At 43.6% G+C, this 11,036-nt stretch overlaps 1 protein-coding gene across 4 annotated transcripts in view; it reads left to right on the top strand.

Annotated features, from left to right (window-relative positions):
• Positions 1-1,397: 1,397 nt before the first annotated feature.
• Positions 1,398-11,036, top strand: part of Ddhd2 (DDHD domain containing 2) — a 33,942-nt gene continuing 24,303 nt past the window's right edge. Inside the window, exons 1-5 of one of the 4 annotated variants that reach the window (XR_007592591.1) lie at positions 1,398-1,612; positions 2,636-2,861; positions 3,516-3,706; positions 6,130-6,219; positions 7,377-7,497. Coding sequence is in view for 2 of the 4 variants with exons in the window: in XM_050146766.1 (XP_050002723.1) it covers positions 2,642-2,861; positions 3,516-3,706; positions 6,130-6,219; positions 7,377-7,497 (622 nt within the window). In the remaining 2 variants the exon portion in view is untranslated. The remainder of the gene's footprint in view (positions 1,613-2,635; positions 2,862-3,515; positions 3,707-6,129; positions 6,220-7,376; positions 7,498-11,036) is intronic. The other 3 variants (XR_007592590.1, XM_050146766.1, XM_050146765.1) reach the window with 3 other exon arrangements.

Genomic DNA, 11,036 nt, shown 5'->3' with positions numbered 1-11,036 from the left:
AAATAACCTTTAAAAAGTAAATGCCGGGGACTGGGGAGATGGCTCAGAGGTTAAGAGCACCTGAGTTCAATTTGGAGCAATGGCGTGGTGGCTCACAAGCATATGTAATGAGAAAAGACGCCCTCTTCTGGCCTGTAAGGATATATGCAGGCAGAATACTGCATATATAAGTAAATATTTTAAAAGGCAGCGATTATTTTTTTTTAAAAAGTAAATCCCCCCCCCACACACACACACAAAGGAGATGGTGCTGGTGGAATGGCCTAGAGCGACTGGACTGCCCAGCATGCACAATCTCTTGTGACCTGAGTTTGGTCCTCAGGACCTGTATGGTGAGAGGAAAATCGACTCCTGCAAGTCGTTCTCTGACCTCACACATGAAGCCACACACGCATGCCACACACACATACACACAAATACATGAATGTTAAGTCTACAGAGTGAGTTCCAGGACAGCCAGGGCTACACAGAGAAACCCTGTCTCGAAAACCCCAAACTAACCAACCAAACAACAACAAAAAAACAATTTAAAAAGTAAACTTGTGGATATTTGGGTTTAGCTGCTGATTTGTACGGTATTAACATATTAATGTGATAAAAAATGTTCACGTTCGCTCAGTTTCTGAAAATGCTTCAAATCCTTGCCTTATAATCAAGTTAGAAAATACTAAAGCATTTTGTTTTTCCTTCCCGTGGCACCTGCCAGCCGGGCGCTTCAACAACAAGCCACAGCTGGGATTATGTGAACCTCCTCCACCAGGTTACACCACCTAGGACAAAAATACCTCTAGCTTCCACATCCTGCCAGACGCACCTCTGTGCTTTCAGAGGTGCTCTTTGGGTAACCTCTCGATCTAGATTTCGGGGGAGAGGAGAGACAGGGAAGAGAGGAGAAAGGAGGAGGAGAGAGGAAGGGAGAGAAGCGGGGGAGATCAGGAAAGGAGAAAGGGAGGGAGGAAGGTAGAGAGGGGATAGGGGGAGAAGGGGAGAGAGAGTGGCGCTAGCTAAACCTTAGGAGAATGCCAGATACCAGCGGCCTGCTGCCCTCCAGCCTGCCTTCAACCCTTCCTGTCGAGTGATCCTTCATCCCTGTGTCCCGCATCCCTGTGTCCTCCATCCCCGGAGTCCGGCCCATTAGGTGTCGTCAGGACCCCCCAGGGGTCAGGATGCCCGAGTCCCCTCCGGGAAGCGCCGAGCAGCCCCTGTGGGTCCAGAAGGGTCACGTCGGCGTCTCCTCCCTCAGCGCCGCCGCTCCCGGGCCGCCCCGCCCGTACCCCACACCGCCAGCGCGTGCCCAGCGCGTGCCCGGCGTCCGACGCCTGCCCGCAGGAGGCGCTACATCTCGCGCGAGCCCCGCACCTCTCGCGACACTTCGGCTGGTCCTCCGGTGCCTCAGGTCCTCACCGGGCGAGCCGCCTCCGTCAAGGCACGGCAGTCGCCACTGCGGGAGCGACTCGGCGGAGCGGAGCCCGCGCTGCGGGGGTTTGGGGCGCGGCCGCAGGCTCCGCCCGCTCGCTCCACCCGGGTTGGGAGGTAGGCTGCGGCGGGGACATGCCCCGGCTCCCTGGGCCAGGGCCGAGAGCGCGAGCGGCGGCGCTGCAAGCGAGTCCAGGTCGGCGCGGGGCACCCGGGCCGGAGCGGGCCGGGTGGGGACGGGGGTGGGCTCCGGTGTCCTCTGGACCCCACGGCTTCCGTGGGCGGCTCGGCTGCGCCCTGTCGGGGCGCGGGGCCTGGAGCTGGCGGCAGGAGTCGGTCAGGAGTGAGGGCAGGCCGAGGCTCTCGGGGATAACGGGGAGGCCTGGGGAGCGTTTGTCCCCGCTCTCGGTTTTGCGGTCAGACCGTGCCCCGCGGGGGCAGGGATGCTGCTCAAGCATCTCCACGCAGGGCTTTGGGTTCAGCATTGATGTGATGTCTGCGGTGCTAGTTCACTCGGCGTTTGAGTCTTGCAGCGGTGCAAACTCCTCTGTCATTCTCCGCGGAGGGGGCTGTTGAGGTCACCTGTTACTTTGCACCCGAAACTTGGGTTCCCAGTCTCCGTGGGCTGGTGAGCAACTGTGGCTGCAGGCAGAGTCCTGTTTGGGCGTTAAATGTACCACAGTCCCTATTGAAGAACACTTGCTGGATCAGCCAAAATGATTCTTAAGTGACTACTTGTGTGTTTCATATTTTTAAGATTCGAATAGTTAAATAAATGTGTAATCGTAATGTGTCAGAGGTTTTAAGCTACCTGTTATAAGTATATGACACACTGTATGCCGCCATACTTGGAAGCAGTAGATTTTCAGCCTTTGGTGCTACGTTTAGGTTGAAGATTATGGTGAAATATCTTGTTACAATCAGTCTTGACCGTGTGTTTCTTGAAATTTCTGTGTGTTAAAGAGCTCATTATCTGACCATATGTTTTAGTTTTCTAAGAATTGGGAGCTCGGAGCAGAAGGGTGAAGCTGAACATTTTGTTTCCCTTCCCCCAAATAATTTTACATTTTTGTTTTAAGTTATGTAACTTTTATAATTTGTTGTTCGTTTTCAAGAATGGCTTCCAAAAGATGATCATTTCGTCTGAGTGGCGGGGGTGGGAGGGCGGGGACACGCGTGAAATTTTACAGCAAAATAATTCTGATATTTTGTGTTCCAGAGCAAAATGTCATCAGTGGACTCACACCAGGAGCAGCTGTCCCAGTCAGATCCCTCCCCTTCATCAAACTCCTCCAGTTCCTTTGAGCTGATCGACATGGATGTTGGCAGCCTGTACGAACCTGTCTCTTCACATTGGTTTTATTGTAAGATGATAGATTCTAAGGAGCTATGGATCCCTTTCAACTCCGACGACTCCCAACAGCTCGAAGAGGCTCATGGCTCTGGTAAGAAGAAAATGGCCTCTAATCTCTCAAACTAAAAAGTAATGGTCCTTACTGCCATCGCTATTAAAGTTACATTTTAGGAGCTTTGCATTTTTTGTTCTTTGAAAACTACGCTAAATTTCTGCATATCATCCAGTATTTTCTGTATTCTAGCTTGTGTTTGAGTTTTGACTTGGAACGTGTGTCTGGAGTCAGGTGTCACACTGCAGAATGAACTAACATGTCATTTGTTCTCGTCTCGTGAGACGGGAATAGTGTTGTTTATGGTATAGCATTATGGTTGTCGTTAATTTACCCTTTTATCTCTCAAGCAAAAACTTCAGAAAAATCTCTGTGTATGTGTGTATCTGTGAGTGTGAGAGTGTGTGTGTGTTGTGTAAGTGGGTGTGTAAGAGGCATTTATTGTCTAAGAAAAACTGTTCAGGGAGTATTTTTTCTTTAAAATATGATTGGTTTTTTTTTTATGATTGGTTTTTTGACATTTCTAAGAAAAGTCGTTCATGAGAAAGGTATGAACTAAATTCCATTTGCTTTAATATGTCACCAAGTAGAAACTTTATGTTTCATGTGAAACAAGAGTGTAACTTAGGGTTTTATTTTGGGAGAGTTACTGTGGCATACTGCACTTCATTTCTCTTTTGCAACTCTTGCTAGGGAAAGATTGTAATGAGAGAGTTGTTCCCACGGATGGGGGCAGATATGACGTTCACTTAGGGGAAAGGATGCGGTATGCTGTGTATTGGGACGAACCGCCATCAGAAGTGAGACGATGTACTTGGTTTTACAAGGGAGACAAAGACAATAAATACGTTCCCTACTCAGAGAGCTTCAGCCAAGTTTTGGAGGTATTCATCTGCTTCTGGTTTACTTACCATTTTCTTCATGTTCTCTTCTGTCATTTACTTTTTGTTGTTGTTTTAATTCTTCTAACATATTTTGTATACTTCCAGGAAAAATTTGCCTGCTTTTATATCATACTTTATGTAGTTTCTCTTTGCAAGTTAGTTTCATGGTAAAGTTTTAATTTTAGATTTTAAATTGTATAGAAATTGTATTATACCAGTTGGGTGCTAGTAGTGAATGCCTTTAATCCTAGCACTAAGGAGGCAGAGAGCAGCCGGATCTCTGAGTTCAAGGCCACACAGAAAAGCGAGGACTAAACAGAGAAATCCTGTCTTGAAAAACCAAAGAAAAAAAAAGAGAAAAAAAAATTGTATTATACTTCTTAAGTGAATATAAATGTTTCCCTAATGGTAATTATTGTTAACATTTACAATATGACCAAAAACAATCTTTGATTTTTGAGACAGGGTTTTTCTGTAGGTCTGGAGCCTATCCTAGAACTTGCTCTGTAGTCCAGGCTGGCCTCGAACTCACAGAGATACACCTGCCTCTGCCTCTTGTGTGCTGGAATTTAAAGTTGTGCGCCACCACCGCCTGGTGCAATCTTTTATCTTTATTTTTTAATTAATTTTTTTTAAAAATATTTTTTATGGTTTTTATTTAATGTGCATTGGTGTGAAGGTGTCAGATCCCCTGCAACTGGATCTTCAGACAGTTGTGAGCTGCCATGTGGGTGCTGGGAATTGAACCCAGGTCCTTTGGAAGAGCAGTCAGTGCTCTTAACCACTGAGCCATCATTTCTCCAGCCCCCAATTAATTAATTTTTTGAAACAAGATTTCTTTGTGTAGTTCTGGGTGTTCTAGAACTTGCTGTGTAGCCAAGATGGCCTCAAACTCAGATCTGTCTTCCTCTGCCTTCCAAGTGCTAGGACTAAAGGTATGCATCATGACTCATAACTGTAGCGAGCTGCGTGGTGTCACACCTGATGGAGATGTATAATCAACTCCTATGGCTAAAGTCTGACTTATGCCTGATCACACAATGATCATCAGCTGCTTGCATGCGTGTGCCTATGGGCAATGCCCACCTGGCAATCGGGGATTGGCAGCCCATGCCTACTTAAGGGCTGGGAGAGGTTTGCCCAGGAGGACAGAGAGGAAGGAAAGAGGAGAGGAGAGGAGAGAAAGAGAAGAAGGAGATAGATTGCTGTGAATAAAGTCCTGGAATAAACTGCAGTGAGAAGAGCTCCAGTGGTCGCGTCTTCCTTGCTGGACGAGGTGGGGCGCGAAACATAACCATTTTTAAAATTTTTTATTTTAATGAGTGTTTTGCCTGTGTGTAAGGGTACCATATGTGTCCAGTGCCCAAAGAGGTCAGAAGGAGTTGTGTCCTCTGGAACTAGAGTTATAGATGGTTGCGAGCTGTCATATGGGGCTGGGAATTGAATGCAGGTCCTTTACAAGAGCAGCCAGTGCTCTTAACCACTGTGCTTTTTCTTTAGTGTGTTTTTCTTGCTCTGAGAAATAATGCTGGTCTTGAACTCGAAACAGAATGTTTCTGACCTGTGTGTCAATATGAATAGTGATAGAATTCAAAGTAGTATTTTTTTTTGTTTTAATCTGTTGTTATTTGTTTGTCTTTTGCTAGAGACAGGGGTGTTTTGTTTTGTTTTGTTTCTTGAGACAGAGTCTCACCTACCCCAGACCGGCCCTAAACTTGATAGGTATTTGAAGGTGGCTTCAATTTCTGATATTCCTGCTTCTACCACCTTGGATTTTTGGAATCCATCACTATGCTCGGTTTTATGCCTTGCTGCGGATAGAATATAGGCTTTTTATATTCTAGGCAAGCACTCTTACCTTTTTGAGACACTGCATGTTTGTGAGACAAGGTCTTAATTGTGTTTCTCTGGCTGACCTCAGATTCACAGTAATCATGTTTTAGCCTTCTAAATGCTGGGATTACAGGTATAGTCCACACTTGGCTGCTGGTCATTGTAAAAGAATGTCCATTGAGGGGCTGGAGAGATGGCTCAGTGCTTAAGAGCACTGGTTGCTTTCAGAGGACCCAGGTTCAGTTCTCAGCACCCACATCGCAGCTCACAGCTGTTTGTGACTCTAGTTCTAGGGGACCTGATCTCCTCACACGGACAGACATGCAGGCACAACACCAACGCACATAAAATAAAAATAAATAAAAAATTGTTTAAAAAATTAAAAATGTTAATGAGCTGGGGAATATAGGTCAATGGCAGAGTGCTTGTCTAATATATGCAAGGCCAGGATTACACTATCAAGAGTTTTAAAATGAATTGGTTAAGTTGTAGAATGATTTTCTTGTTGGAATTCATTAATAAGTTCAGGTTTAACAAAAAGTACTTAGAAAGTATAATATTTTATTTATATTATAAAATTTTATTTTAAGGAAACATACATGGTTGCTGTAACTTTGGATGAATGGAAAAAGAAACTAGAATCTCCAAACAGAGAAATTATTGTATTACACAACCCAAAGGTAAAGTGAATAAAAGCATGTTACTGAGAATAAGATCAAAGGTTAAGATATTACTAAGCAAAACCATTATCTTTTGTTCTGTGGACGCCACATAGGATAACCTTTGGCATAGTTGATATTAAATTCACTATTTCAAAAGTTATTAATACTTATAGTCATTATTTACTCCATTCAGGTTTTACATAAGAATTTTATACATGTATGGTGTAGTCATTAATATATTGTGTCTGTGTGTGTATGATTTGTGTACGATGTATGTGTGAATGTGGGTGTGCACATACAGCAGTGTGTTTGTTGAAGTCAGAGGACAGATGTGAATGTCAGTCGTGTTCTACCTGGAGACAGCGCTCTTCATTGTTAGCTAGTCCACAGACCTTTAAGGCTTCTCTGTCTCTATTTTCCAGAACCTGTGCTCTGCCTCCCAATTCAAGAGCATTGGTATTAAGATGCTTGTGCTATTGTGTCCATCACTCACGGTCTCTAGGGTTTTATTTAACTCAGTTCCTACACTATGATAACAGTGAGTGCTTTGCCCAATGAGCCATTTCCCCAACCCTAAATAATTTTTTTTTTTTTTTTTAATTTTCGAGACAGGGTTTCTCCCTAGCTTTTGGTTCCTGTCCTGGAACTAGCTCTTCTAGACCAGGCTGGCCTCGAACTCACAGAGATCCACCTGCCTCTGCCTCCCGAGTGCTGGGATTAAAGGCACGCGCCACCACCGCCCGGCTAAATAATTTTTTTTAGGGAAAATTATGCCACTATAGATTAAGAAAACCATCTACATTATGTAAGCATGTCTTTCATGTATAGGGTTTTTTTTTAAGACAGTGTCTCAACTATGGAGCCTTGGTTGGCCTCAAACTCATTATATAGGTCATACTAGCTATGTAGACCAAGCTGACTCAAACTCACAGAAATTCTTGCTTCTGCCTCTTTAATGCTGGAATTAAAAGCATGCACCACCACACCTGGCCCATGCATAGGATATTATTGAAATATGATCTAATGTATTTTCAGAGTTCTCATCTTAGTCTATAGGAGTTACATCTCAAAGTTGCAGTTGAGGTTTGGTATATGAAAGATGTGTTTCTGTCATTCAAAATGTATGGAATCATAAGTCAATGTAGACTATGTTACTCTGATCTTTTCTGTTCAAGCTCATGGTGCATTACCAGCCAGTTGCAGGGGCTGATGAATGGGGTTCAACCTCCACAGAGCAAGGGCGACCAAGATCAGTAAAAAGAGGAGTTGAGAACATCCCTGTTGATATTCACTGTGGTAATGTTAATCATTATTTTCTCTTATGTTCTGATTTGTTGGTTTATTGTTTAAATTGTGACCTTTATTCTTTGGTGTTACATTACTTTGAACCTTAAAAATGGTCTTTAATTATATGGCCTTATTCTAAATTAAGAGCAATATTTCATCAGTTGTTTGGGTTTTAGTTGTTTGTTTTTAGCAAAGGGTCTCATGTAGGTTAGGGCTGGCCTCCAATTTGTTTTGTAGCTAAGGATGACTTTAAAGTTTTGGTACTCCTGCATCTATCCCTCTTGTGCTGGGAGTGCAGGTGTGCCTCAGCCACACCCAGTTTATGTTGTACTGGGGATCAAACCTAGGGCTTCCCTGCACGTGGTAGTGCACATCACAGCTCCAGCAGAGGCTAGTGGATCTCTGAGTTTGAGACTCGCCTGATCTGCATAGATCTCAAACAACCAGCCAACCCACCTAGGACTTGGTGTGTGCTAGGCAAGCATTCTGCCGATTGAAGTACTTCTGGGTAATGTGAATGTTCAGGTGCTTGTGTCCAGAAGCATAAATGGGGAGACCAATAGGTATGTTCACTGAACCAGAAGCTCACTGTGTAGGCCGGCCTGGCCGACCAGTGAGCTCTGAGAACTGTCTGCACTCTCCAGTGGTGGGGATGCAAGCATGGGCAGCTGTGCACTGATTTTTATTTGGGTGCTGGAGATCGAAACTCAGGTCTCCATGCTCTTGCACTCTTCCCAACCAAGCCACCTCCTCAGCTCTGGGTTTTGATTTTTGTTTGTTTTTCTTTTGGTCCCTAGTCTCTGAACCATTTATTTCTCAGAAATACAGAATGCTTCACAAATTTGTGGGTTATTGTTGTGGAATATTATTTTAAGGTGTGTTATGGTTCTTCGTGCTGCTTTTTATAATGCAAAACATGCATTTGTTTGATTAAATAGAATTTTAAAAATGCAAAAGACATTTGTTCTATTAAGTGAAATTAACCTGGGAGGAGGCTGCATCAGCAACTAGCTGACAGGAAGTGGTAGGGAGCAACCAGGTGTAGCAAGTGTTCTTAAGTGGGAGCTGAGAGAAGGTCTCATGGGTTTTTTGGGAGACGATAGTAAGGAGAAGGTGGTTTGCTAGTTGCGATTCAGTCTCTCTCAGCTAGCAGAATTCCACCTCAACCTTTGAATCCTGATTTCTACAAACAAGTAGGGATCTAGATAATGTTTCCCTCAGTGGCATTACAGAGTTGCAGTTGTGGATTAGGACAGCACTTGCTTAAGGGGCAGCCACTGAGTTGGGTGAAAAACAGCCAGCAGGCTATCCTTACAAAGGGGCATGCTAGTCTTCTCTGTATTGATCCAGTTTCAGCATATGTGCTACTGAAGTGAATTCTGGCTTTTTATTCTTTTTGGGTTTGTTTTTCTTCTGTAGCTTTGGAACCTGTCCTGGTACTCTCTCAGTAGACTGGCTGGCCCTGAACTCACAGAGATTAGCCGCCTTCTGCCTCCTGAGTGCTGGGATTAAAGGCGGTGCACCGCCATCGCCTGAACACTTTTTTTTTTCTTTTTTGAGGTGTGGTCTCACTGTATAATTCAGGCTGGTCTACTCCAGTGCTGGAATCACGGGTATATGTACATCAGCCTCACTGTGCATACTGTGACAGCAGAAGACTCATCGACAGTCATGTCTCATCAAGAAGCCACTGTATAAAAGGAACTGATTTAGTTCAGTTTTATGAAGTTTGTTTCCTCCTGATTAACTAGAAATTAGTTTTTGGTAATTTCTGTCCTTGATTTTCAGCTAAGGGAAACTTTTTCAGAAGAAATTTAATGGTTATTGCTAGCTACCTATGGTCACTTATGGCTAATTTTAAACATATTTAGCTAGATTATACAGTGTTTTTTCTCGTGCAGAAGAAATTATTTGTTTCTTGAACAAAATCTTAGAATTATTGTAATTTAAAAGACAAATTGAAGCCAGGTATAGTGGCACATACTGTAATCTCAGCACTCAGGAGGATCTCCGGTTTGACCCATTGTGGGCTTCGTAGTGAGTGCCAGGCTAGCTTGCAGTTTATAAAAGCAACTCTCTCAAAAACAGCAAATTAGCTGGGCTGTGGTGGGGCACACCTTTAATTCCAGCACTTGGGAAGCAGAGGCAGGCAGATCCCTGTGAGTTCAAGGCCAGCCTGGCCCACAAAGCTAGTGCCAGTACAGCTAGGGCTGTTACACAGAGAAACCCTGTCTCGAATAACCAAGAGAGAGAGAGAAAAGAAAATTAAATTAAAGTTATTTCTTTTTTAAGATTTATTTATTATGTATACAACATTCTGCCTCGATGTATGCCTGCACGCCAGAGGAGGGTGCCAGATCTCAGTACAGATGGTTGTGAGCCACCATGTGGTTGCTGGGAATTGAACTCAGGACCTCTAGAAGAGCAGCCAGTGCTCTTAACCTCTGATCCATCTCTCCAGCCCCCGGGTTAGTATATTCTTATTTTTTTTTTTAAATTTATTTATTTATTATGTATACAACATTCTGCCTCGATGTATGCCTGCACGCCAGAGGAGGGTGCCAGATCTCAGTACAGATGGTTGTGAGCCACCATGTGGTTGCTGGGAATTGAACTCAGGACCTCTAGAAGAGCAGCCAGTGCTCTTAACCTCTGAGCCATCTCTCTAGCCCCCTAAATTAAAGTTAAAAAGGATTCAGGGCATAATAACTCACGTCTTTAATCCCAACACTTAGGTTGCAGATCTCTGAATTCAAAGCCAGCCTAGTCTACATAGTGAGTTCCATGACAGCTACAGCTATGTAGAGAGATGCAGTCTCTACCCTCCCTCCCCAAAGAAGATAAACTTAAAATTTCAGCCTTTAAAACCATGACAGACATTATTGGAATGATTGGTAAGAGTAGAACAATTAGATAAGAAGAATGTATCAATATGTAGATTTGGTCACTGTACTGTTACACAGAGGTACATTCTGAGGAAGCATGAAACCTAGTGATGAAGTCAGTTTACTTTCAGATAATTCAGAAAAATAAATACTTGTGTATCTATACACCCAAGAAGAAAGCAGAGTAAAATTAATATGATTATGAATTTGTAACTGGAATTTGGTGGTGGTCTATGCTTGTGATCCTAGGATTTGGGAGGTGGAGGCAAGAGGATCAGTTGAAGGTTAGTCTCAACTCCTCACTAAGTTCAGGGTCAGCTTGGGCCAGACACAAGGTCAAACCAAAACACTAAAGCAAAGAAATTTGGGTTTTTTAAAAGTGCATGGGGGTTTCTTAGTATTTTTTTCTATAGCTTACAGTTACTTCAAAATAGTTTTAAAACCTGGAAAAAAAATCTTCAAGGACATTTTAAAGAATACTTAAAGTCCCAGCATTCATGAGGCAGATAGTTGGATTGCTATGAGTTCGAGGCTAGCTTGAACTACATATGTAAGACTTTAAGACAATCCTGAAGCCATTTTTGACAATTCTGAATCCTCTCAGCCTCTGTGCCATAGTGCTTCCCCTCCTCCCCTGGGAACCAAGGACCTAACAGCTACACT

This window comes from Alexandromys fortis, unplaced genomic scaffold, assembly GCF_014885135.2.
Source record: "Alexandromys fortis isolate MF-2015 unplaced genomic scaffold, M_Fortis_MF-2015_v1.1 scaffold_55, whole genome shotgun sequence".
NCBI lineage: Eukaryota > Metazoa > Chordata > Mammalia > Rodentia > Cricetidae > Alexandromys > Alexandromys fortis.
Note: the sequence above shows the minus strand (reverse complement) of the source record. Positions and strands in the feature narration are given on the sequence as shown.